At 45.1% G+C, this 26,964-nt stretch overlaps 1 protein-coding gene across 6 annotated transcripts in view; it reads right to left on the reverse strand.

Moving 5' to 3' along the window:
- Positions 1–26,964, reverse strand: part of OXCT1 (3-oxoacid CoA-transferase 1) — a 122,461-nt gene that overhangs the window by 76,408 nt on the left and 19,089 nt on the right. For 4 of the 6 annotated variants that reach the window (XM_040977499.1, XM_040977497.1, XM_040977495.1 and 1 more), the window contains 4 exons: positions 23,180–23,315; positions 19,992–20,141; positions 17,029–17,135; positions 16,096–16,156 (listed from right to left, as the gene is read on the reverse strand). In XM_040977499.1, coding sequence (XP_040833433.1) covers positions 16,096–16,156; positions 17,029–17,135; positions 19,992–20,141; positions 23,180–23,315 — 454 coding nt within the window. Of the gene's footprint in view, positions 1–16,095; positions 16,157–17,028; positions 17,136–19,991; positions 20,142–20,367; positions 20,389–23,179; positions 23,316–26,964 lie in introns of all 6 variants that reach the window. The other 2 variants (XM_040977496.1, XM_040977498.1) reach the window with 2 other exon arrangements.

A 26,964-nucleotide genomic window follows, 5' to 3' on the forward strand; every position in this document is an offset into this window, starting at 1 on the left:
CGCAGCGCCACCCCCAATCCAGCTTCCTGTTAACACACACCCTGGGCAGCAATAGGTAAGGACTCTAGAGACCCTGTCCCTGCCACCTACTCCCCTACATGAGAGACCTGGGCGGAGTTCCTGGCTGCTGGCTTCTTCCAGGCCCATCCCTAAGCGGTTGTGAACAGTTGGGGAGTGAACCAAATGGGAGTTGACTAGCTAGCTTTTTCTCTCTCATTCTCTCCCTTGACCTTTCAAATAAATTAAAATGTCACCTTTTTCTTGATTTTGTGTGAAGCAATCAGAAATGTAAACATAAACTCCAAAACAGAATTCCCTCTTGGAGCAAATTTCCAAAACTGACTCTTAAAAATATGTCTAGCTTTTTATTTATTTGAAAGGCAGAGTTATAGAAAGAGAAGGAGACAAAGAAAGAGAGATAGATTTCCATTTGCTTATTCATTCTCCAAATGGCTGTGCCAGGCCAAAGCCAGAGGCTGGAGTTTCTTCTTCTGAGTCTCTCACATGGATGCAGGAGTCCCCACACATGGGCCCTCCTTCATTGCTTTCCCAGGTCATCAGTAGGGAACTGTATCAGAAGTGGAGGAGCCATCTCTTGAATCAACACCCATAAGGGATACCAGTGTCACAGGTGGAAGCTTAACACACGATACCACAAGGCTAGCCCCACATTATGATTTTTAAATTCTCGAGAAAGTAAAGTATATTCATCTCATCCTTGGTTGTGATTTTAGCATGAAGACTCAATGGTCCTTCCCTTAGCAGACACAATACAGGGACACAATTGGTGTTGTGGTTAGCTTCACATGATTGCAGCTTTGTTACAACAAGCTGGACTCTACCCTCTGGTTAGCAACAGGAAAGCAAGGCCAGTCGTAACTAACCATCTTCTTCTCCTACAGAGCTCAGACTGGAACCTTAACACTATTTGAAAACTTAATAATGACAAGCAGACACATGCTAACCCTTTAGACAGCTTTTCCCCATTAAGGAAAAATGGTTATGGCTAACGGAATAATGACTAGTGTATGCCAATACTTATTTAAGGGAGAGATTTTTATCCACTGATCTTCGTGCTACATGTTTCACCTACAATTAACAAACAAAAGAACAACAGAACGCTGTAAAACAAGACTGGATTTGGAATCCAAACTGAAAATTCTGGTTTCTGCTGTAGTATCATTTTTAAAAGGTCCTTGTTTCATCTCTGAACTGTGAACTGTACACACAGCCTGATACTGCTGCCAGCCCTGGCATGTTATAAGTCTACATCAGTTTCTGGATGTTCAATACAACAAATCCATACATAATTACATCATTCGACAATATGTATCCAATTATCCCAAGTTACTGAGCATTCTAGATCAATTTCCTCCTATTGACATACTCTGTTAAATGCGACTATTTTAGCTCTATGCATTTAATATGAACTTCTCTATACCTAAGCATTAACTGTGCCAATTCTTTCCTGACTTACCAGGCTACTGCATTTACAAGGCGAGTTTATTTGCTACCAATTTATACTCCTTTGTGTGTCTAGTTAGCTACCATATGGCTCATGCTCCCTGTGCTGAGTAATAAAAGCTTACTGAAGGAAACCTACCATCACTTCCAGCCAGCTTCAAAAGGCACACCTTGAGATGAAAAGATCACACAGAAGCCAGAGGAAACTGACCACTTACAGGACAGGTGGTGGCAGATTGTTGAGTCTCTCCACGCAGAACCTGACATGGCCTCGAATGTGAGCATAAAGCTGCCACAGGGAACCACTCACTGTAAGGTATTATTACTTTCTTAGACCAAAGCAGGAAAATAATGTGAATCAAGTGCACTGGATAGAACACTCGTAAGGGTGCTTATCCTGTCTTTTAAAACTGCTGGTTCAATGACTCATCAAGGACTATCCACCATGTGCTAGGCATCGTGCCATGTAGGAGGACATTGTGACCCTAGAAGGTCAACGAGCACAGGATTACATTTGATTGGGTAATATTTGTGTGATAACAACTGAATGGATAACTTTTGTATAACTGATTGGATATGATTTGTATGAGAACAGTTGAGTGGACAGCATGTGAATGAGAACACTTGGTGGAATATACAAAACAAAAGGAATTCCAAACATAGAAACAGTTGATGGGTTTTGTTGAAAAGGTTAATACCTCCTCCCTTATCCCGTATGACCCTCAGTGTATAAAGTCTGATGCCACTAATGAACTTCGGCTTTTGACCATCAGTCAGAGTCCACGTGTGTTATTTTCGGCTCCATGCACCAAGTCCATCACTGCGGGACAGCGACCGTGCCACACTCTGAAAATACAGAGATGACTATGACAAAGCCTCGTGAGGCGATCAGAGCTTCACAGAGGATACAGAGAATCGGCTAGTCACTATATAATACAACGGGGGAAAAAATGCTACTATGGGGTGTGGGGGCAGTGCTGTGGCACCACCCGCAGCACTGGCATCCAGGGCACTGGTTCATACCCTGGTTGCTCTGCTGCCAATCCAGCTCACTGTGAAGCAGCAGAGAGTGAACAAAGTCCTTAGGACTCTGCTAGGTTGGAAACTTAGATGGAGTTGCAGTGTCCTTGCCTCAGCCTGGCCCAGCCCTGGCTGTTGTAACCAGAGGGTGGAAGGTCTTGGCCTGTACTCTACCTTTCAAATGACTCAATACATAGGCAAAATATTTAAAAATGCTTCAATAGAGGGAAATCTGTCAGAAAATACACTCTAGAAAGACAAGGAGGGCAGTGCTAACAGCAAGAAGCACAAGGACAGTGGTACAGGATGAAGGAAGGGTGGAACCAACAGAGGCAACATAGGGAGATGTCACTTGGGAAAAGGTTTAGGGTATATACAAACAGGAGTGTCAGCAGTCAGATATTTATATTATACAGAACAAGGAACCTAACTTTGGAAAAGATCTCAGAAATGGCAAAACCTAGCAGGAAAACCATACACAATTTCCTTTCTACTTAAAAAAAAACAACAACAATAATAACAACAACAACGAAACACAAGTGCTCACCCTGGCTAAAGTTGCAAGGGCAGTTTCCTTTGATTACTCTCCAGAAACTGTTAATGCCTCAGCAATTATCTCTTCTCGCTCCTATAACATTTGGTTCTCCTAGGGCCTAGTCAAAGGCCACTGGGACATCTGAACGTATCCTGACTTTAGGAGGCTGCCACCTGCACGTGCTTGGACTACGGCATCAACACATGCAGAAATGTGCTTCTGAGGAATACAGCCAGCAACGCAAAAGCAGCCAATGAACAATGTTAGTAGCATCTCTCACGCATTTTTTTAATTGCTTTTACTCAATCATACAGGTAACTCATGACTGTCAAAGACCTTCTTTGGGAGCTGAGGTGGTGGCACAGTAGGGCAGGCTGCCACTTGGGATGCCAGCATTCCATTTCAGAGAGCTGGTGGGAGTTCCAGTTACTCCACTTCTGATTCAGCTTCCTGCTGAGATAGCTGGGAAAGCAGTGGTAGAATATGGCTCAAGGAGTTGGGCCTTTGCCACCCATGCAAGTGACCCAAATGGAATTCCAGGCTCCTGGCTTCGCCTGATGCAGCCTTGGCTGTTGAAGACATATGGGGAGTGAACCAGCAGATCCCAGATCTCTGTCTCTTGTTCAGTCACTCTGCCTTTTAACGAACTAAATAAATCCTTAACAACATCTTCCATTAGCTGTATTCTTGAACCAAAAGGGTAGAGAAAGTAATTGCACACCCCCCTCCAAAAAAAAAAAAAAGAACATAAAAGTAGCTATTTTTTAAAAAAGAAACAGTCTTGCATAAGCCCTAATTATCACTTCAGTATTTGTAGACTAGATCTAATTTGAGGTGGAAAAAAAATAAGATTTTTGACAGGGTCTCTGGAAGGAGTGAGGGAAGCCACTATTACTTTTAATCAGAGTGACTTTAAAATCACAAGCTAAATTCTTAACACAAACATGGAATGAATTAATAAGTAGGTCAAACAAACAGAGAAAGCACAATTAGGAGATGGAATCTCTGCCCATTTTTACAGTAAGGTGACTCTAAGAGCACCTTCCTTCCTCCCCCCCTCCCCATCACACTGGATTTTAGTCCATAACCTAGAAGACCATCACGGGTGGTACTCCCAGAGCCCCTGCGCCAAGGGAGAGATGTCCACTGCTTCTTTCTGGCCCTTTCTTTTCTAACAGAATCCATGTCCTCATTTGCAGCAGGACTACTTCGTGAGAAATCATGACTGTGAATTATAGAAAGCCGCCTCACAGCAGTGACTCAACAAGCACTTGACTCGCACCTTATTTTGGGAACAGGCCCTATGAGGAGAGCTGTGTTGCTGACCACAGTCACTTCCTCTCCAAGCACCTGACCCATCTTCACTTCCACACCTGATGCTCTTCCCTGCCCGGTCCACTAGTTTGGCCAACTGCGATCTTGACCTGGGTTACACAGCCAGAAGCCCTGGCTCTACCAACACACTTGGCCATCACAGCTCTGCAACTTCTCTTTTCCCTCCCTGTACAACTCCCCGCCTACGTAGGAGGGTCAAGAACACTCGGAAATACAACACCAATGACATTTCCGTGTAAGGAATAGTAACACATTATCCCCCAGCAGCTCTGAAGGATTAATTCCAGGACAATCCTCCAGGAGGGATCAAATCCATGGATGTTCAAGTCCCCTGTATAAAATGGGGCATATTTCCATATTAAGATTTGCCTATTTTCACCTTGAAAGGCACAGTTACGGAGAGAGAAGGCAAAACAGAGATATTCTACATGCTGGTTCACTCCCCAAATGACTACAATGGCCAGAGCAACTGAGTCATCTTGCGTGTTTTCCCAGGCGCATTAGCTAGGAGCTGATCAGAAGCGAAGCAGCCAGGACTCAAACTAGCACTCATATGGGAGGCTCAGCTTGTGACATCACAAAACCAGTGCTATTGTTTAAATTAGCCCCCATATATGAGGAAGCACATGTGGTATTTATCTTTCTGTGACAGCTAATTCTGCCCAACATGATGTCTCCCACAGGTGCACATATCACAATTCTATCCTAACGATAGAATTTTATTCTTTTACAGCTGAAAAATCATCCATCATATGCACACACATATGCACATTATCCTCCCATGTCATGATGAGCATTTGGGTTGAGTCCCTATTTTGCCTACTGTGAACAGTGTTGCTGTAAAGATTTTGGTACGGGTATCTTTTTAATGATGTGTTCGTATCTTTTGGATATATATCCAGCAGTGGGATTAATGAATCATATGGCAAGTCCATTTCTAGTGTTTTATGTTTCCACATGCACTCATTTTTGCCAGCAACAGTTAGCTATAGGTGCCTGGATTAATTTCTAGGCTCTCTATTCTGTTCCATGGATTTACACATTAATCTACACATCTGTACTCATTTTGGCTGACAGCAGATTCCATTAAGAAGAAGACATTGCTCTGGATATAATTCAAACAGGCTGCTTTCTAGGGCGGGCATTCTCACGCAGTAGCTCAGCCCTTCATTAGGGATACCTGCATCCCATAGCTGAATGCCTAGTTTTGGTACTGAACGTCTGGTTCATGTTTTTGCTACTGTGCCTGGGAGGCAGTGGATAAGAGGTACAGTGGTTCCTGCCACCTGTGTGCAAGGCATGGATGCAATTCTTGATTCCTGGCTTTAGCCTGGCCCAGGCCTAGCTGCTCCAGAAATATGGCAAGTAAAACAGTCTGCTGAGAAAACTTAGTCCTCATCAACATAAACATAAAAGGCTACTTTATACATTAAAAAATATGAACCAACAAAGAAGAAAAATAAATGAAAACTTTCTGGATACAAACATGTTTGAATGCCCAAAAGCACTGAAAAGAATCCTATAAATAAAACAGCAGCTAAAATACTTCTTTTTATGGTGGCAACTGGGTTATAAAACTGCCTTTAAAATTCTATTTAATACCTCTCACACTTATAAAGGTCTAATTCCCACTTCAGAGAACCAATTCTCAAAATGAATGAGCCTTTAAACTCCTCAACTGAGAGGAACTTAGATTATACCCAAACTCCCAAGCCCATAACTGCCTTAATCCTGTGGCTTTTTATAGTCAACCTATATTCATCTAAGTTTGATAATGATGAATTTTTCTTCTCTGAGATTTGTCTGTGCTAGAAAAGCTCATCCAAAATTGAAAATGAAATTCTACAAAACTTTTTCACAATGCAAGGCAAAACTTGTATGTTTTCCCCCCTAATTACTAAGGACACTAAAATAGATTCTACAGGAATGATCCAGCCACTCGTTCCACAGAAAGTAGGGACAAGAGTGGATTTCTCCACATTCCCATCTCTCTCTTCTCTCACATGATTTGGATTTAGAATTCTATTCTAGGTAAGTTTCATTCATGACACAAACACTGTACATTATCACTTAAGTTCAGACACTGAATTGGAGAGAGGTTGCCCTATGTTGACCTTGAGTAGCGCTCGCTTCTTCTTAGATTGAACCAAGAACAGAAGAGCATCATATTCAAAACTTCATTTATTCTGGATTTCTAGTCTTTCGTTATTTTTCCCAGATTAACCAACTACTTCAAATTAATTCATTCAAAACCAAAACACAGAGCCTGGTGTGATAGTCTAGTAGCCAAAGTCCTCGCCTTGCATGCACCAGGATCCTATATGGACACCAGTTTGTACCCCAGTCACTCCACTTCCCTTCCAGCTCCCTGCTTGTGGCCTGGGAAAGCAGCCAAAGATGGCCCAAAGCCTTGGGACCTGCACCCATGTGGGAGATCCAGGAGAAGCTCCTGGCTTGAGATCAGCTCAGCTCCAGCCATTGCGGCCACTTGGGGAGTGACTCAGCGGACAAGAGCTCTGTCTCTCCTTCACTCTGTGAATCTGACTTTCTGATAAAAATACATTTTTTGAAAAAGTCTTTTTCGTGATTCTATGAAAATTCAGCATAAAGCTCTCATGAGAAAACACTAAAAACAAACTTTCTCTGTACAAGAAAGTAGTTGTTCTCCAGCTGAGGAAATACAGAAAGTTTTATTTTTGGATCATTAATTCCACTGATGTGGGCTGGCAGGAGTGTCCCATGGTTGAACATAAATCATCAATGAGTATCTAAGATGTTCTTTGTTCTTTTCTTTCCTTTGCTCCCCCAGAGTCACAGATGTCATTTTTACTCACAAGTCTAAATAGATATTCAGCAAGAGCAAATTTTATGAGGGAACAAGCTTTCATTTTATGCCAAACAAAAATATTCACATGAATACTCTGATTCAGTATATAAAAAGAGATGGGAGATGGAATGGACCCAGCGCCCAGTAGTCTAGCAGCTAAAGTCCTCCTTGAATGTACCAGGATCCCATACAGGCTCTGGTTCTAATCCCAGCAGCCCCACTTCCCATCCAGCTCCCTGCATGTGGCCTGGGAAAGCAGTCGAGGACGGCCCAAAGCCTTGGGACCTGCACCTGTGTGGGAGACCCGGAGCAGGTTCCAGGCTGCTGGCTTCAGATTCGCTCAGCTCCGGCCACTGTGGTCGCTTGGGGAGTGAACTATCAAATACAAGATCTTCCTCTCTGTCTCTCTTCCTCTCTATATTTCTGCCTTTAAAAAAAAAGAGATTGAAAAAAAAAAAAGCAAACAAAAACCAGATCGTTGACTTTATGCTCCACGAGAAAGGCCATCACGGCCTGTGTGCATCAAAAGCACCTAAAACAACAGATGTGCAAGAGCTGTTCTTTCCTCAAAGGGCCCTTAATACTCAACCTTCATCATCCTCAGAGCTTTGGCCCAATGTACAGTATCATCAGATTTTTGTTGATTATGATAGGCTGCAAATATCTGCTGAATTACTGAGGATTAGAGCCAGCAATATTTTTAAAAACACAGCTCAACGAGTTTTTTAACACTCCTTCAGGATTTTAGAAATCAGGTGTGTTACGAAGCCATCATTACCTTGGAGTTCAAGAACTTGGGAAGACAGGGAAAGGACACAGCGTGTATGCCCTGCCAGCTGCCAGCCACCTTACAGTCACCATGGATGGACCAGAGAGAGCGAGGACGGCAGGCAGCAGGGATTTCTTAGCAACGCAGCGGGAGTGACCAAGGTGAGAGGACAGCACCTTACAGCTTCGAAACATACTCAGGTGTTTTGTCCCCACTGACTCTCCTTAAATCAGTTACCGTCCTGTTAGTTCAGTGCTGCTGAGAAACAACACTGTGACATTTAATATATTTAGACTACAGGAGTGGAGACTGTATCACAAATCGAGGGTCAGATAATATTTTAGGTGTGCAAGCTATAAACTACCTCTGTTGAGTATTTCTTCCTTTTTCATATAAAAACAACCCTTTAAAAAGCAAAAAAAGATCCACAGCTCTCAGGTAGTAGCAAAACAGGAAACAGGCTTTGCCATAAATAATAATGATTATGATATGCAGAGAAAAATATGGTTACGTACAACATGGCGCAGCCTCTCACTTCGAACACAGTACACCAGTTCAACTGGCTTCCTTCTCCCGATTTCCTGAAGCAAGTGCTAAAATTAGCAATGTGCTGGATCACAGAAGGAAAGGAAATATGTCCTGTTTTTCTTGAAGCGAAGAATCTGCCCAGCAATGTCTTTCTCCCCTCTCAAGGTGGCCAAAAATAAAAGACACCCAGTAAGAACTAATGCAGTACCCCTCGTATTGTGCATATTGATAAGGACATGTAAAAGGCTCGATATATGCGGGTTGATAAAACACAGATTTGTGAAGCCTCGAAAATTATAACTAGATACAAGTTTAAAAAGCTCAAAATAGTAAAATTCACGAATCCATCGAAAAAAGGGAATATATTATTAAAATGACGTTTAGGATCTCTGCACAATAGGAAACAGCACCAAAATTCTGTGAGGATAATGGCATACAGATGACTTGCTGTAACTGGCATTTCCACCCTACAATGCAATGAGGTCCATTGTACCTGAGATAATGGGACTCTCTCACTTCGTCGCTGCTTTGTTACTAGGCAACGAGAAATAAAATGTCAAGATTAGCACTTTGTTTAATATATTTCTGCTATCAATAACTATTTCTACTCTGCCATTTTTTTGGATGAAAATGGTCATTAGGCTAAATTCTATTTAAATTCATTACTAAATTCTATTTAATAATCCACAAAAATATGCAAAAATGGGTTGGGGGGGCAACTGGGCATTCTCCAAGCCCATATTTTTTAGTTACTTCTTAGAAATAGCAAATATCAATAGAATAGTAATTTCATTGCTGAGAAAAATATTTTACCAAATTATTTCATTACAATATGAGCATCTGAACGTGTTCAAGGCAATTCACGGAAATTCAAAAGAAATGAGAGGTCCTTAAAGACTTGAAGATTCTGAAATCCATATAACCTGTCCATTTACTACATAAAACAGCACAGGATTATCTCTGTCAAAGCACTGATGCCTTGCTTACTTTGTAGCACAGAATTTACAAGGAACCACCTCAAAATGGGTTAGTAATCAGTGAGGGTGGGAGGGTGAACAAACGCAAAGCATAAACAAAACTTCATAAATGAAAATAATTAAAACAAAAACGGGGGCCGGCATCATGGTTGAGCAAGCAAAGCCTCCACCCGCAATGCCAGAACCGCACAAGAGTCCTGCCTGCTCCACTTCCAGTCCAGCTCCCTGCTACTGTGCAGTTGGAATACAGAAGAGGAGGACTCCAATGCTTGAGCAGCTGAACCACAGGGGAGACCTGTAAGAAGCTCCTGGCTCCTGGATTAGGAACAGCTCAGCCTCCCCATTGCAGCCATGTAGGGACTAAAGCAAGTGGATGCAAGGTCTCTCCTCTGCCCTGTAATTCTGACTTGAAAATTAAAAAGACCCTGCGTGGAATCCTCAACTCAGAGTGGCGGATTAGAGAGAGCCTAGTGCCTAATTATCATGTTCTTCCGGTACCTGAAGAAAAGAGCTTTACCAAGTAAATACTTAAGTGCAGTGAAGAGCATTTAGCCTGTTAGACTTCATGCGGTGAAAGACAAACTTGAGATCAGCCTCTTTCTCGTAGGCGTATGTCCCCACATGGCAATCGGAGACATCTGTATGGCAGTGAACTGACACCACAGGAGCCTGAACAGGGATGTGTGTGCTGGAAAAGCAATGTGTCAAATCCGCGCGGTTTTGTAATGTGCTCAGAAGTATTTGTGGTACGTGGAGAGGAGCTCCACTTTTTTTTTTCCTGTATAGAACAACTTGTTTTCGTCTGAGCAGCTACACTGAAAAAAAAAAAAAATTGAGTTCCATTGCTTTTGAAACTGTATAATCATAAGGCATTAGCAATCTAACGATGAAGAATAAAGGAAACTTAAGAGGCGAAGAATTATGTTTATCCCCTAGGCACTTTCATTTTCTCCAGAGGGGGAAGTGAGACAGCCGAAGACCGAACTATTGATACATTAATTGGCCTGCTTGGTGAAGATTCAATGTTTACACGAGCCACTGACGTGATTAAGACAGCTGGTTAAAATCTACTATGTATCCACAGTCTATTGTAAAGTACAAGACTAACCAGTATTGATCACTTCCGCTATGATAACTTCTGAGGAATTATCAACACCAAGTTCTCTAAACGGACCAGAGAAACACAAAAGCCAGGAGGTTCCAACCTCAAAATCAGTTCCCATTGACATCAGAATGGTAACATTAGATTCAGGCTGAATCACTTCTCAGGTACAAGTATAAAATGCACTGAAAATAGAAATCATATTTCATACAACCTGGGAGGAAAAAAAAAGATGATTGCTACTCTCCAAAACTCTGCCCTCCCATCAGACTAAGAGGATGGGCGTTTGGCTCAGCAGCAGGCTGCCACGGGGGCTGCCTGCATCCCGCACTGATGGACCTGGACTAAGTTCCAGCTCTGCTTCAAATTCTAGTTTCCTATGACTGCACATCCTGGGAGATGGCTTAAACAGGTGTTGGCTCAACTAGTGTGACCCAAGCCCCCAGACTGGGAGACCTGGGTTGGGTGCCAGCGTAAAGCTGGTCTTGTTTGGACTACTCCAGGCATTTGGGGGTGAGATCATCGATCAGACAATTATCTCACTGTCTCCCCCACCCTTCTACTACCCTAATAAATAATAACCAAATCAAGTCTTAATTAAAAACAAAAACTCTGCAACTCACCACCTTGCCCTAAAGAGGATAAAGTATCCAGTCCTTATTCTGTACCCTCCAGCTTCTGTTTCAGATCTCTGCACCTGCTGCTCCCTCGGCCCACCCAGAGGGCTCCCACTCAATTTGCTGCAAATCCATCAGCTCCCTCCCTCTGCTGAGGTCTTCACCCAGAAACCTCAGTGTTATCTTTCCACGGACCATCGTATCTAACATTTCATGTTCTTTCCCTGCTATTTCATGTGCTTTTTCATACTTTGTTTTTATAACACTTTTCCACATCTACTGCACTACATATTTGACTGATTTAACTCTCGGCCTGGGTTGATCATCAGAAAGTGAACCACAGGAGGGCTGGGAGTTTTCCCCGTGCAACGCACTGCTATCTCTCCGTAACTTAGACAAGTGTTTAGCAAACTGGAATTCCTTGATGCCAATGAACTTGCCTTCAAATGTCATGGAGATGAGATGCCTGATGCTACTTTCAAAATACCCCAGAGGAGGAGGAAGGGGAGGGGATGGGGAAGTTGGGGCGGGGGTGACTGTGGGTTGATGGTCACTAGAGCCAACCGAGCTCCAGCCCTTCTGCTTGCTGTTGGGTGTGCACCACCCTCCAAATAAGCATTAAAAACAAACATTTTAAATGTGCCTTTCGTTGCCTTCTTCACTGTTTCCCACCTGCCAACGTATGTGTGCTTGGCAGGACAGTGCGTACCCCTAACTTTTCCCTCTGCTGAGCCTCCAAGAGATGCTGAGCCAGGATTTGCTGCAGAACATAGAAGTCCCAGTTCCCAAAGCTTGGCTCTGATAAAGAAAATGTCCTACAGTGTCGATTCAGAAGATAACTGCAATATGTCCATGCCTGATGACGTAGGATATTGTTAAGACAAAGGACATAAATACACAATAAGCCTTACAGTAATGTGTTCTTGTAGGAGGGCATATAAATGGAAATATTCTTTTCATTGAGCTCCTAGATATTCACTTTATTACTGTGTTGCATAAATCACTTGCTATATGAATGTATATGCATTCATATTTGTCAAATATAAAAATTCCCGCAAATATATGTCATCATATAAATCCTATTAAATGGCTATTTAAATCACACTAGGGAATATACTTATTTTAACTAAGCCAAATGAGTCAAAATGGTTGAAGGGGCTTCGGGTAAACCTTTGCCATCTTGTGACTCCTGCCAGAGCGCAAGCCCGACCGCACAAAGGAAGCCAAAGGAAAGGGGCTATTTCCGTCGCAGCAGCTCAGCAGTCAGACGGCTGAGTCACACGACCTTTCCTGACGGCACGTGCGCGCCAGGCTGCTGCAGCAGACACAGCGCCAACAGCCTGCACGGCGAGGCACTCCTGTCCCTGCCCCGACACTTCCGGCTATCAGCACCTCAAAAACCAGCAGCAGAGTAGAAACAGGCCACTTCCCGGAGAAACACCAGATGGCGGGCTAAGTGTCCACGGGAGAGGGACAGAGGGGATCCAGGCTAGGTAAGAGGTTAAGCAGGCTCCTCCTGAGAAAGGGCCAAATGAGTTCCCTTTGGAAGACTTGATAGTTCTTGCTGCATCTCATCACACACACACACACACACACACACACACACACACACAACAGCCGCAGTCTCTCCCAGCTGGCTTTGTACTTAAATGTCTCAAGTTTATCAGAGCAAACTTCACCCACTCAAAGAGAAGGAGGTTCAGAAATAACACTGTCTGGACTAAAAGAAGAAACATGGAGCTGGCATGCATGTCAGTGTGCGTACCCACATGGACCACTTCCCCCAAGTAACCACCCAGGTCCCGCAGAAGGGGAGCAAGATGCAGCTGGCACCGACAACCTCACGATTCTGAGGAGAAGGATGCAAACAGCGGAGCGGGGACATCTACGTTCTGGACTAGCTCCTCTGGCACAGGTCCTGCCTGCTCCACTTCCAAATCAGCTTGCTGCTGATGCAGCCAAGGATACAGCAGATGAAGGGTCACGGGTGGGCCCCTCCCACATCAAGTGGAGGCCTGGGCCCTGTGCTGGGCTCCTGGCTTGGGCCTGGCTCAGCCCTGGCTGGCAAGCGCCTTTGGGGAGTGAAGCAGTAGATCTTGCTTATCTATCTTTCTAATAGATAAAATAAATACATACATAAATATTTTAAAGTAGAAAAAGGTAATGCAAATGTAACATTAAAATCGGTTTTAGCAAAATTACACGGTAGTCAGCACTTTGGTTTTATGCAACTTACAAGCTTGTCTGGAACACACTCGAAAGGGAAAACATTTCCAGAAAAAAAAAAATAATAATGTTTCTGTATTACAGAAATTCTAAATAGTTATGTCAAGGGCAAAATCTAATTTCAGTTTTTAAAAATTTAATTATTTAAAAGGTAGAGAGACAATGCAGGGAAAGGGGGGTTGGAAAAAGAGCTCTTCAATTTGCTGGCATATTCCCCAAAAGGCTGCAATGACCCAGTGCTGGGCCACGCTGCAGCCAGGAGCCCAGAGCACCATCCGGGTCTCCCACACACATGCTGGGGGCTCAAGTACTCAAGCCATCTTCCACCGCCTCCCCAGGTGCACCTGCAGGGATCAGGATCACAAGTGGAAAGACGCCAATGTGGCAGAAAGCAACTTAACCCACCATGCCACCCCTGGAACCTGCAAAACTGATTTCCAAGTTAAACATACTTGCTAACACAAAACATTGATTGCAAATTGCTGTTTAATCACACAACAATAACATGAAAAGCAACGGGCTGGGGCCCAGCATTGTGGTACAGTGAGTTACAATGCCACCTGCAATGCTGGCATCCCATAGGGGTGCTGCTTTGATTCCTGACTGCTCTACTTCCCATCCAGTACCCTGCCAGCATACCTGGAAAGCCACAGAAAATGTTTCAAGTGTTTGGGCTCCTGCCAGGAGTCAGGCGCTTCCTCCAGGTCTCCCACGCGGGTTCGCGGTCCAAAGGTCTTGAGCCATGCTCCACTGCTTTCCCAGGTCATAAGCAGGGAGCTAAATGGGAAGTGGAGCTGTCAGGACAGGAACCAGTGCCCATATGGGATTCTAGAACGTGCAAGGGAAGGACTTTGGCTGCCAGGCTACCACGCCAGGCCCAATATGAATGAATTTTATGTGAAAGGTCATATGTAGCTAGTGACTCCCATAATAGACAGGGCAGTCAGCCGCAAGTGACTGCCTGCAGGATGAGTTGAAAGAGATCTCAGAGTTTGGCATCATGGCACAGCGGGTCAAGCTGCTACCTGAGAAGCCAGCATCCCATATGAGTGTCAGTTTGATTCTTAGCTGTTCCACTTTCCTTCAGCTGCCTACTAATACGCCTGGGAAAGCAGTGGATAATGGCCCATGAGCTTGGGCACCTGCGCCCCGTGTGAGAGACCCAGACACTTCACGGTCCCAGACTTTTTAGGCTGGCCCTGCCACAGTCACTGTGGCCATACAGCAAGTCAAACAGTAGATGGATGCTGTCTGCCTGTCTCTCTCCCCTCAAATAAAAACAAAAATTCATCTTTCAAAAGAGATCCTAAAGTGAGTCTGGGCCTACCTGCAAAAGGTGCTTTGTTCAAAAAATTCTGTCTTGGGACAGTCAAGAGTAACCTGGACTTTATTTCCAGGATTCTCTCTCCTTAACCCAATGTGAGGGCAGCTCTGTTCTAATCTCCCCTGGCTCTCGCCTGTAAGAAGACCATTCTCTACTGGAAAAAAAAAATACCCTAAGAGGGAAAGAAATGTTTTTGCACTTCAGCCAGGACCCTGCATAAGCTCTCTGGGGACTCAGGGGAGAAACGCTGCCTGCTGGGAGTCCACAGGAGCAGATTCTGGCTGTATGCGAGACAGCAGGTGCACTTGGAAATTCTCTGTGCTGTTACAGTCAGACACGCTGCCTCCATCCCATCAATAGGGTGGTATCTGAAGCCATGGGATGGCACAGTGGCACAGGCAGGCATTATGATGACCCAAGAAGGAAGGAAGCATTTGTACCCAGAGAGGACAAATCGCATGACCTGTTCCCCACACAGAGTCCTCTAAAGTCCCCTGCAAAAGCACGTGCCACACCTGGCAGGGGGCGCCACATCCTCCAACACTTTGCAGACACTGCAGCTCACCTCCCAGAGAACTGGAGCAAGTGATTACTTCCAAGGGCAAACTCTCGCTAGTTTAGCACGCAGACGCCACCGAAGGTGCCACCCTGAATACCACCGACACGCGGGAATTCAGGGGCACGAGTTCCCACTGCCAGAACCCCAGGTCGGTCCCAGGGGCCTTTGCCCTTGGAACAGAAAACTATCACAAATGCCCAAGAACATCTGATTCTAAAGCCTGAGCTGAGAATAATCTGGAAACTTCCTTTGGGGTTCGAATATGTGTAAGCGAGTGACAAACCTTGAGCCTGAACTCCAGGAGGGCTCCAGGCTTAGTTCCACCTCTCCCAAACCCTGAGGAGCCCCAACGAGAGCCCCCACACGTGCACTCCCCTGTACCCTGAGAGCCACCCCAGACAAGCGTACCCACTCCTTCCCCTGAGGAATCCACTCCGTTTTTACCCAGAAATGTAACAAACTTCACCTGATACAATTTGTTATTTCCCTGGCATGCTGCAGGAATCAGTTCGTTTAGATTTCATGCAAGAAGGTCTGTTTTATTCAACATTCAAAGACTCAGATGACCTGGTCCCACAAGCTAAATCCCCAAGAGAATGTTCAGAGAAGGACCCAACGGAACCAAAGGCGGCCAGTATAGCAATCTGTCAGCTATCACCCAGCAAGGTAGAACTGGCCCATGGTCCAGAATGAAAGCTGTCACTCTTCACCCTCCAGGAAACAAAGCACCTGCTGGGCTCGTTCCTGAACGAACACATCACACCAGGGTGAAGCCTGGACTCCAGGACTTCCGCCATGACCTCTTGGCTCACCTCCACCACGGTCGTTTCTGCAGCTTTGCACATGGGCAGGTTGAAATTTCTTGCACTTTTCCTACATCAGACATGAAAAAGAAAAAAAAAAAAGGATGATGCATCTCTCCCAGCTTTCACAATATAAACTAGATAAATATTTATTCACAAAACATCCTTTCAAAAGAGTGTATCTTATCTTCCAGTTATAACATTTTGTACTTAAAAAACAGAAGGCCCATTTCACTCCGTTTGCATCACGTGTGGAAGGGAAAGAGAACTATTTTTCATGCTCAATATATGGCTTATATGCAAAATGACAGAAAAGTTGTTAGTCAATTGACTCCAGCAGGAATGAATTTGCCTTCATTTCTTTAGCTGGGATGTTAGCTTATCCTGTGGCTAAATACATCTTCAAGCCCCCTTGCTGTCACTAAAATAGCAGGACCCAAAAAGGAGCAAGTAAGAAACATGAGAAGCCAGAGTGATTGTATTCTGAAGAAAAGCCCATTAGGTCTGCGGCTACCCAGGTAATGAGAATAAGAGTTCAGCATTATTAAGGTGAATCAACTTTGCTGACAGAACATCGACGAGCACTTCCTGGGACACACCTGCGGGACACGAGAAGAAGTGACCCTAAAGCACTATGAGCAATGGCTTTCCAGAACAACAAAGTGATTTTGACACGTTACAACAGCAGGAAGATGAACTAACTTGATGTGCTGCTGGTCTTAGCAACTGCAGGCGAGCATCTGCAGGGACAGAATACACACGTGCACCTGGCCAGCAACATCACAGAGACATTCTGAACACACACAGCATAAACGCACACAATCCCACAGAGGTGTTCAACCTTATCCATCCTTAAAATGACAACATTTTTTAAAAAGCATTATTTTTTTTTTAATCATCGTAACATAAGAAATACAGAACTGCTCATAGACATCCCATTACCTGAAGATGACATTTCCGTCTCGGTCGGCCTTCCAGGCCTTCACCAAAGCAAAATCCCCCGTAATGGCCTCTTCCAGGATGAAGTGCTGGCCGTTAAACTCTCTCACCTGCACAAGACAAAAGAGCGTGGTGGCAAGCATCATACGTGACTCGCATGCTCATCGCGTGCACGGTGACAAAGGCTGGAGACCAGGACTCAAGACTCAGCGTTCCGGGTCCCAGGAGGGAAGAGCATCTGCACAGGTGAGTGGTGTGGGCACATGGGCCCCAGTCCGAGCGGGCTGGACAGAGCTCAGGGACCAGGACAGGCAAGGTTCAGCAACAAGAGGAAGCTTGGAGCTGTAGGGCAATGGACAGTTCTTCAGGCCTGAAAGGGGGTGACATTCACCGTATTAGCTGTGTGCCTAACTCGCATTCTGAAAATGAAACATAGTCCATCTCCCCAGCTCAGCTCTGAGAAAAAATGATAGAAGTGACATGAAATAGCTTGTGGGGTGCACAAAATATGAATAGTTTTATCAACTCATTCATCTCTTCCTGTTGAGATTTTTCATTGCGATCCACTAAAGAGTAAGCTAATGTGCAGAGAAGTGATGCACTGCCCACTGGCAGAATCTGTGCTTCTATGACTGATGTTTTCATTTTACATCTCAAACTTCTCCTTAAAGGGCCTCCTGGGATTCACTCCTGGATGCTTCGTGGATTCTGATAACTACGATCAATATTGCCTTGTTTTATCACATCTTTTCTATCACTACTGGATAAACGGAATGCTACTGTTGCTTCTTTAAATTTATTGCCTATTAATTTGGAGGGTGCAGAACATAAGGCAGGGATTCTGTCATGGCATTTTGTTGCCTTTGTCCACTTAGAGGACCAAAGCAAATGGAAAGACGAAACCTAGACCATTTGTCATCCTCTGTCACTGCACGGGATGAAGCCATCCAAAGCCTGAATTTCATTTTCACTCCTGCAGCACCCCCTGGCGGACAAGTAGAGTAAGCGCATTTAGTAAAAAGCTTTCCCAATAGGACTTTTTGGTGAGAGGGTTAGAAAATTAGGCCGCAGCTTGCAACACCACCGTCCCATATCTGAGTGTTGTTCTGTTTGTTTCCTAGTTACGCTGCGTCCAATGCAGCCTCAGGGTAATGCACCTGGAAGGCAACAAAGGATGGTGAAAGGACTGGGATACATGGGTCCCTGCCACGCACTGGGGAAATCAGAAAGGAATTCCAGGCTCCCGGTTTTGACCTGGCCCTGACCTCACTGTGCTGCCATTTGAGAAGTGACCCACCGGATGCAAGTTCTCTCTTCCTGCCATTCTTCCCTTCAGGTAAACAACTAAATCTTTTGAAAAACTCTTTTGGTACAATGACTTTTCTTTATATATCATTTAAAGCAGAAATCCTTTCATAAGTTTCTGTAAAGTCATCTCATTTTCATTCTAGAAAAGGTAAATGAAATTAAAGAATCATGAACAAATGAAGCTCTTCTTTCTATAAAGATGGATACATTTTGTGAAAGGTCTTAATTTTTTTTTTAAAGATTTACTTATTTATTTGAAAGTCAGAGTTACAGAAAGGGAGAGAAGAAGGAGAAGAAGAAGAAGTGGAGGAAAGATCCTCCAGCTCCTGGTTCACTCCCCAGACGGCTGCAAGAGCAAGGGCTGTGCCCGGCTGAAACCAGGAGCAAGGAGCTTCTTCCAGGGTTCCCACCCAGGTCGCGGGGGGCCCACACACACGCGGGCCGTCGTTAGCTGCGTTGCCCAGGTGACTGGCAGACATGGAGCAGCTGGGATTCAAGCAGGAGCATGGAGAGGCCAGGTTCGCAGATAGCGGCTTTACCCACTGCATCGGGACACTAGCTCCCTGAAGCGGTGGTCACTTCCAACCGACGGGGACCTCAGCATCATCACTACAAACACCAACAGCAGTAGCTGAGCAACAACTTCAAAACTGGAGTCACCACGTACTAACACGGAGCAGAATCGAGAATGTCACTTTTCTCGCCGATTCCAATGATAGAATTTCCTGCTTGGGTCACACACCAGCTGCTTCTAAGAGTTAGCTATTCTAACATTAAAAAAAAAAAAAAAAAAAAAAAGAAGAGGAAGACGATGGCCAACCTTGTCATGCAACCGCTTGCAACAGTGGCAGCAGCACATAGTAGGGCCACCCCGTTTGAGCCCCGGATACTCTGTTTCCATTCCAGCTCCCTGCTAAGGTGCCTGAGATGGCCCTAGTTCGGGCCCTGCCCCTTGGGCAGAAGCCCCCCGGATTCAGTTCCTGGCTACCGGGTTTCAGCCTGGCCCTACCTCAGTGGTCTCAGCCACGTGCAGGACGAAGCAGTGGTTGGGAGAGCTCTGTCTCTCCCTGCCTCTCTGCCTTCCAAATAATAAATCTTCAAAAAAGAGAAAAAGGAAGATGGGTGTGTGGCTTAGTAGTGAGTCACCAACAGGCATGCTGCTCTCCCAGGAGGCAGGGCTCTGGGTTGGAACCTGAAGCAGCAGAAGGCCCGGACGGAGTTTCCGACTCCCAGCTATGGCGTGCGCCCCAGACAGCGCAGGCTTGTACAGAATAACCCCGCAGCTGAGAGGGGTGAAAATGTGTGTGTGTGTGTGTCTCTGTCTCTTTCTCGATCTCTCTGCCCCTCACATACAATTTAAAGGACAAAGGAAGTATGTAGCCCAAAATGTTAATAGTGTCACTGCTGAAAAAAATTTTAATTAACAAACAAAGGAACTAATCTTGGCTATTAGATTAATTATTATATTAGACCATAGCTTCTTTTGTCCTTGTTCACTCGTTTTTCTACAGGACTTTGATGAGGAGCCGAAGCCCAGGCTAGCCAGAAACCTCACCTGTAATTCTGATGAAAATGAGCGTCTGTCCTCACACCATCACTCGATGGGTCTACCCAGAGGCCCGGCTCCCAACCCCGGCGTCCCGGAGCGCACTCCTTACCTCTCGCGGTTCGCTGAAAATGTCGATACTGCCGTCTTTGTTGTATTTGATGGGGGACCCTCCTTCCTGGACCAGGGTTCCGTACCCTGTGCTGGTGTAAAAGGCAGGAACTCCAGCCCCTCCTGCCCGGATCCTCTCTGCAAGCGTGCCCTGCAAGGGAGCCACAAGCGCCGCATTAGCCAGTTCGCCCAGCACCCGCTCCGACTGCCAGCACGGAAACACGCAGGGACAAGGCTCCGGCCCTGCGCGGGCTGGCAGTTTAAAAAGTGCCCGGGATGACTCTACGAGCAGCGTCTTTCCCCAGCGCTCTGTGCTCAAGGATCCATTGCTAAGGATTTACTTTACTTTTATTTCTTTATTGGAAAGTCAGATTTACAGAGAGGAGACACAGAAAGAACTTTCATTCGCTGATTCACTGCCCACTGGCTGCAATGGCCAGAGACGAGCCGATCAAAGCCAGGGGACTTTTCCCAGTCTCCCACACGGGTGCAGGGTCATAAGGCATTGGACCATCCTCTCCTGCTTTCCCAGGTCACAAGCAGGGAGCTGGAAGGGAAGTGGAGCAGCCAGGATATGAACTGGCACCCCTATGGGATCCTAGTGATTGCAAGGCAAGGATTTAGCCACTAGGCCATCATGTAGAAAGATCCATTTTTAAAAAGCCTCACTGGCTCCATATGCAACAACTACTCCATCCATATGGAAAAGCAAAGTGTCTAGATGGACTTCCGGTTTCCTCACACTCGTCTCGAGACCATATTCTACACATGTTTGGTTTTAGTGTTTTGTCAATCAAATTTCAAATCTGGATTATGGACCTTCAGCTATAAAATATGCTGAAAAATATTTTTTGCTTTACTATGTGCTACACATAGGCATGTCTAAAAAAAAGGTCATTCATAACAATTCAATAGCATTCAGGGCTAAAATATGTAGGAAAAGCGTTTAAGATAGCTTCAGCCTCCTGAAGCACCTAGGAAAGCCAATGAAGGTAAGCGCAGAGTCCAACACCACAGCTGGGCTGCTGGGTTTACGCCAGCAGAGAATCTACAGCCTTGTTCCCAGGGGAGGCAACGCGCGGCAAGTTGCTTTGGAATGTCCTTCTGTTGTTCATGCCAGCATCCCCGCTCTCCCCAAGCAACACTCCACACTCCTGCACCAGCACAGCCCATCACTGCGGTCTTGCTCTGGCTGTCTTACTGGATAACTCACTGGCTCTCAGCAGCAAGAAGGGACTTGGTGACCAAGGACAGTGTGTTCAGATAGTCCCACCAGGAAAAGTGCCGCCACTCAAGTTATTCAGCTGGCTGAGGCACTGTGGGGAAGGAGTGACCCCAAGGAGACCCACAAACCTCCCAGGTCACTTGGTCACTAGTCCGTCTCAAGGGCAGTGTTGGTTCTACTTAGTATCCTGAGTCTTTCGATAATATTCACCAAAAAGAAGTCCATGCAAATGAAAATTGATTTTGGTGCAAAAAACTTTGACATTCATGTACTATTTTCCCCGTGACACCAACACTCCACGGACATTTACTGGGAAGGAGGTTCATGTATGTCCTGTGACAAGATAAAGGATCACGTGGGAGAGACTTTTCAAGCCAAAGGAGAAGGTATTTCAACTTAAGAGTGTGAAAAGCAGAAATGTAAGCTTTGGGCTGAACCGCATACCCCCCAACCGTTCTCAGCTGCAACCCTAATCCTCCAACGTACTTGGAGACAGGACCTACAGTAAGATGGCAAGGTTCAAGAAAGGCGGACAGGCAAGGTTCTGATGTCATAGGCTTGCTGTTCTGATAAACGACACGGCAGGAAGGGCAGTGGTGTAGTGGCTCAGCACAGCAGTCATTTGAGGAGTGAATCAGCAGAGTGGAAGACCTATCTCTGTCACTCCTCCTTTCTGTAAATCTTTCAAATAAAAAATAAATAAAGCTTTATTTTAAAAAAAAAGTGACAGCAGGATCCAGTGTTGTGGCATAACAAGCAAGGCAGCTTCGTGCAGTGCTGGCATCCATATAGGTGTTGGTTCAAGTCTCAGCTCCTCCACTTCCAGTCGAGCTCCCTGCTAACATACCTGAGAAGCAATGGGAGACGGTCCCAGTGCTTGGGCCCTGCAGCCATCCAGAAGGTCCCTGCCTTTGGATGGTCTCAGTTCCAATCGCTCCCATCCTCTCTCTCCTTCTCTTTCTAACTCTGCCTTTCAAATAAATCCATAGATCTTTGAGAAAGAAAAAGAAGCGTCGTCAGAGAACTTGCCCACCCGCTTGCTCCCTCCCTCAGCCAGGTGAAGCCCCAGGGTGAGGTCTGTCAGCCACAGGCCAGGAAGGGAGCCCTCTCAGGAACTGACTCAGGCTCCACAACTGCCGGAAATCCTTTCTGTTGTCCACACCGAAAATGGAAAACACACCGCAGTGTGATGGTCAGCGCGGGGCACTGCGCCAGGGCAAGGCCAGATGTGAAAGCCCGGCTAGGAGGCACGGCCCCCAGGCACAGGACCAACAAAGCTGTTTTTCCTTCACCTGCAACATTGCACTACCATGAAGTTGGTCAAGATGGCAAGGTTACCATTTTGAAGCAGAGTGGCAGGTTCAGACTTAGAGATGAGGCAGATCACGTCAAAACGGCAGACAGCTTTGTAGGCTCCTCGTGTGTGCAAAACGCCCGCCTCCCTCTGTGACAAGCCCTTCCATCCGTCAGGCGGCAAAGCAACAGACTGGGAACTTGCTAGATCCGTGGAGAACGGTTCACTCCCAACTCACGTCGCCCCCTGGCGGCGCACGGGTGACACCTACCTTCTCTAACTCCGCGGACTTCAGCCTGCACCCGCATCTTAGCCAAACCACATCATCTGCCAATTTCAAATTCTAGGATTCAGAAAAATGCCCTTCTAGAACAATCCTTAAACATTTCTGCATGCATCTGGCATAACATACACACGTATATGTAGTGCCACACTTAAGACTTCCTCCTGCAGCCTGTATTTTTACCAGAAATGCCTTGTTCCCCAGAGCAAAGCAGCAGAAGATACAACACCTCCATAATCAGCAGGAGTCATTTCAACAAAATCTCTCACTTGGATAAAACAGCACCCCCTCTGCCTTGGTTCTCCCACACAAAGAAATTTCTGGGGGGAAATAAATAACATTTTTAAATAAATTAGTTTTAAAAAAAAGACAGAGAAACCATCTCACCTGAGGGGTCAGCTCCACTTCTAATTCACCGTTCAAATACTGCCGCTCAAATTCGGCATTCTCTCCCACATAGGAAGCGATCATGCGTTTTATCTGCCTAGATCGGAGCAAAAGGCCCAGGCCAAAGTTGTCCACGCTAGAAGGAGAATGAAGAGAATTTATCAAATAAACATCTCAAAGAACATTATCATCACTTAGTCATGTTCTATAAGATGAAATTTAATTGATTGAAAGGAAATGTTTTCTGCCTGCCATATAATCCACTTTCAGTCCATTCAAGGAATCTTAAAAATGTTATTGTTGTTGTTGTTTCTGTTTATACCTGAGAAAAGTAAAACTAAAATTCCTGAGTCATTTTTCCCCCAAATCTTAGGCAGGAATGGACACAGACAACACTCAAAGCCACCTCAATCCTATAACTCAGCACACTTTGGCTGTCCTTGCCATCACTGGAAAGTGTTCTCGAGTTAGGATGAAGCAGAGAGACGCTGCTTCCCTGTGCTTTGGGGAAACAGGGAAACACAGCAGACACATCCTGGCCCTCAGGGAAGACCTGGCTGGAGAGGAGCGTCTCTTCAGGAAGGAGAGGGTGTGTTTTCGAACTTGAAAGACAAAACTTAGCACTTTTATTGAAGTACGGACCCAAATGACAGATACCAATGGAAATTTTCCTTATGTCACACGTACTTTGCTAAAGAAGACTTATAAATTTCAACAGTCTGAATTTTAAAAACCAGTAATTGAATCAGACTGGTGACAATATCATGGGTAGGCAGAGTAATTTCAAGTCTGTTTCATTATATATGTTATAGTTTAATATCCCTATCACGTCAAAGTTGGAACACAATTTATTCTTGGAAATGATGCACGCAGAGGTGTTCTACTTCGTTCTTTTCTGTGAGGTAAAGGTCTCCAGGCCCGTGCTTCTCTTCTGTTTCCATCATCTTATTCAAAGAAAACTTCAAGCAAAGTCAATAGAGAACAAACATTAAGCACTTTTTCATTTTTCAATCACCTTATTCTTATCTTCTACTCACAAGTTTCAGAAATCTATAACCAACTAGAAAAAAGAAAACATTCCTGAGACAACAAAGAACTTTAAGCTTCAAAAATATCTGCTCTAAAGTTAAATCCTTTCAGTGGTGAAAACCATGATGACACACCATTGCATAAATTTAAAAAATAGTTAAATAGAAATGAAGAGACCATTAAGTGTTGGCAAGGATGTGGAACCACTGGAATTTTCATATGTACTGTGAGAATGTAAATCAATATAAGTCCTTCATAAAAACAATCAGCGGCCCCTATTACAGGTTGTTGGCTCTTACACAAAATGCGTGAACAAAAGCGTTTCAGGGGCCTGGCGCAATGGCGCAGTGGTTAAGGTCCTTGCCTTGCATGCCCGGGAACCCATATGGGCGCCAGTTCTATTCCTGGCGGCCCCCACTTCCCATCCAGCTCCCTGCCTGTCGCCCGGGAAAGCAGTTGAGGACTGCCCAAGGCTTTGGGACCCTGCACCTGCGTGGGAGACTCAGAAGAGGCTCCTGGCTTTGGATCGGCATAGCATCGGCTGTTGCGCTCACTTGGGGAGTGAATCATTGGATGGAAGATCTTCCTCTCTGTCTCTCCTCTCTGTATATCTGACTTTCCAATAAAAATAATAAAAATAAATCTTTAAAAAATTTTTTTAAAAAAAGCGTTTCAGATTCAAGAATTTTTCCCAGTTTAGAATATTTTTACAGCCTAATGAGACACTTCAGGAATAGTGTCCAAGCCTAAACATGAAATCCCCTGATGTTTGACATATAACAATACACAAGCCCTGAAAACACTCTGTACAGTATCTACAGTGCGCCTGCATCTTAGTTGATTTGTCATGACGTCACCATTGGAATTCTCTATTCGTGGTGTATTGTCAGCACTCAAAAATGTCCAGATCTTCAAACATTGGACGTTTGCTTTTTTCATATCATAGATTCTCAATCTGCAATGCTAAATATAGTAACGTGTCTATGAGTCAGCAATTCCTCTCTGGTATTTAACCAAGTGGAATGCAAACTCATGGTCACCAAAAGACACAAATGAGTAGATTTATACCAATGCATTTTCTTATATCCAAATCGGAGCTCCTGAATGTTCATCAACGGTGGCATAGCCATACAATGAACTTTCTTACTTGTATTTTGATTAATATAAAGAGAATAGGTCTCATTTAGTTTAGATCTATTTCCATTCAGCAAAGCGAATGATCTTCAGTCACCAGCAAGAATGTATGAACCTTGCAGACCAAATGTTAAGCAAAAGAAGCCAAACGCATGTGAACTGGGTTGTGGGGAGAGCCATGCTGGGCTGACTGTATCCACTGGTACATGCATGAGCCTGAGTGAGGGCAGGCTCATTGGGCTTTGCTGCAGTATCAGCTGGCAAGTGTTGGGACTGGAGGGCGAGTCCTGTTGAGCCAAACTGCAGAACCACCTGAAGTGGGTGACAGAATGAGCCAGACCCTGTACTGGCAGGAGCACATGGGAGTCAGGTCTGGGATCACCTCAGAAAATATTCCTTTGAGGGTCTCCCCCCCCCCAATTAAACTGCTGGACTCAGAACACCAGCCATGAGGAGAGTGGGAGGACCTGTGAGCCAACAGTGCATTGCACCTCAGTTACCGAAGGTGGTGCAGTGGACAGCATACCCAGATGCACACAGAGGACCAGGCAGTCCACTGGAGCCTGCAGAAGACATCTAATACCACAGCAGAGAAAGCAGGGCAGAACAAACTGACCAACCACCCCCAGAGAAGCTTGACAGCTAATTTCTGGATGAATTGAGACTCTAGTGGACTCTATCCACCAACGGACCTTGGAAGGATTTCGTCATTCCTTCCAAGGAATCTGCAAGATCGACAGCATGTCAGAATTATCGAAATTACCTGAACAGAACCCTCAGAACATGCTCCACATCAGGGACCCTGGGATGACATCAAGTGACCTGTTAGGCTGCTGGGTGTGGGTTTGCCTCTTGTCTCCCACTTCCCCTCGGATGTAAAAAAAAAGATGAGGAAAGTGTGGAAATAGTGGTTTCACCTGCTTTCCCCTATTCCTCAACTTTTCCCACCGCAATCAGGTATATAAACACTATCAAACATACAAATTTTTTAAAGTCAGACGCAAGAGTACATATTGAATTACTCCTTTTTTAAAGATTTATTTATGTTTGTTTGAAAGAGCTACAGGAGTTGTGGGGCAGGGAGAAGACATAAGAGATCTTCCATCTTCTTGTTCACTCTGCAAATGTCCTCCATGGCCAGAGCTGGGTCAGTCCAAAGCTGAGACCCAGGAGCCTCTTCTGGGCCTCCCAGGCGGCTTCAGGGACCCAAAGACTTGGGCCATCCCCCACTACCTTCCCAGGCCATAAGCAGGGAGCTGGGTTGGCAGTGAAGCAGCTGGGACTCAAACCATTGCCCATATGGGATGCTGGTGTTACAGAAAGATCAGCCTGATACGCCACCATTGTGGCCCTTGAATACTCATTTTATATTTAGTTCAAAATCAGAATGTGAGACTAATGGTTAACCTTGATAAGTTTCTATGGTCAGTGCGAGGGGAGCTTTCTGTCTTAGTTGGCCCCGACCTGTTGCTTTATCTGGCCATTGGCTACATGGGTGTGAAGCCTGTAAAAACCCACCAAATTATGTATTTATGATATATATTCGCCTTTTTATACTACTCCACGCTGTGTTTCCATAAATTTTTTAAGAGAGATGCAGTGATAAAGGTTGTAGCACCTCC

Source organism: Ochotona curzoniae, unplaced genomic scaffold (genome assembly GCF_017591425.1).
Source record: "Ochotona curzoniae isolate NIBS_2020 unplaced genomic scaffold, NIBS_Ocur_1.0 contig_2754, whole genome shotgun sequence".
Lineage (NCBI taxonomy): Eukaryota > Metazoa > Chordata > Mammalia > Lagomorpha > Ochotonidae > Ochotona > Ochotona curzoniae.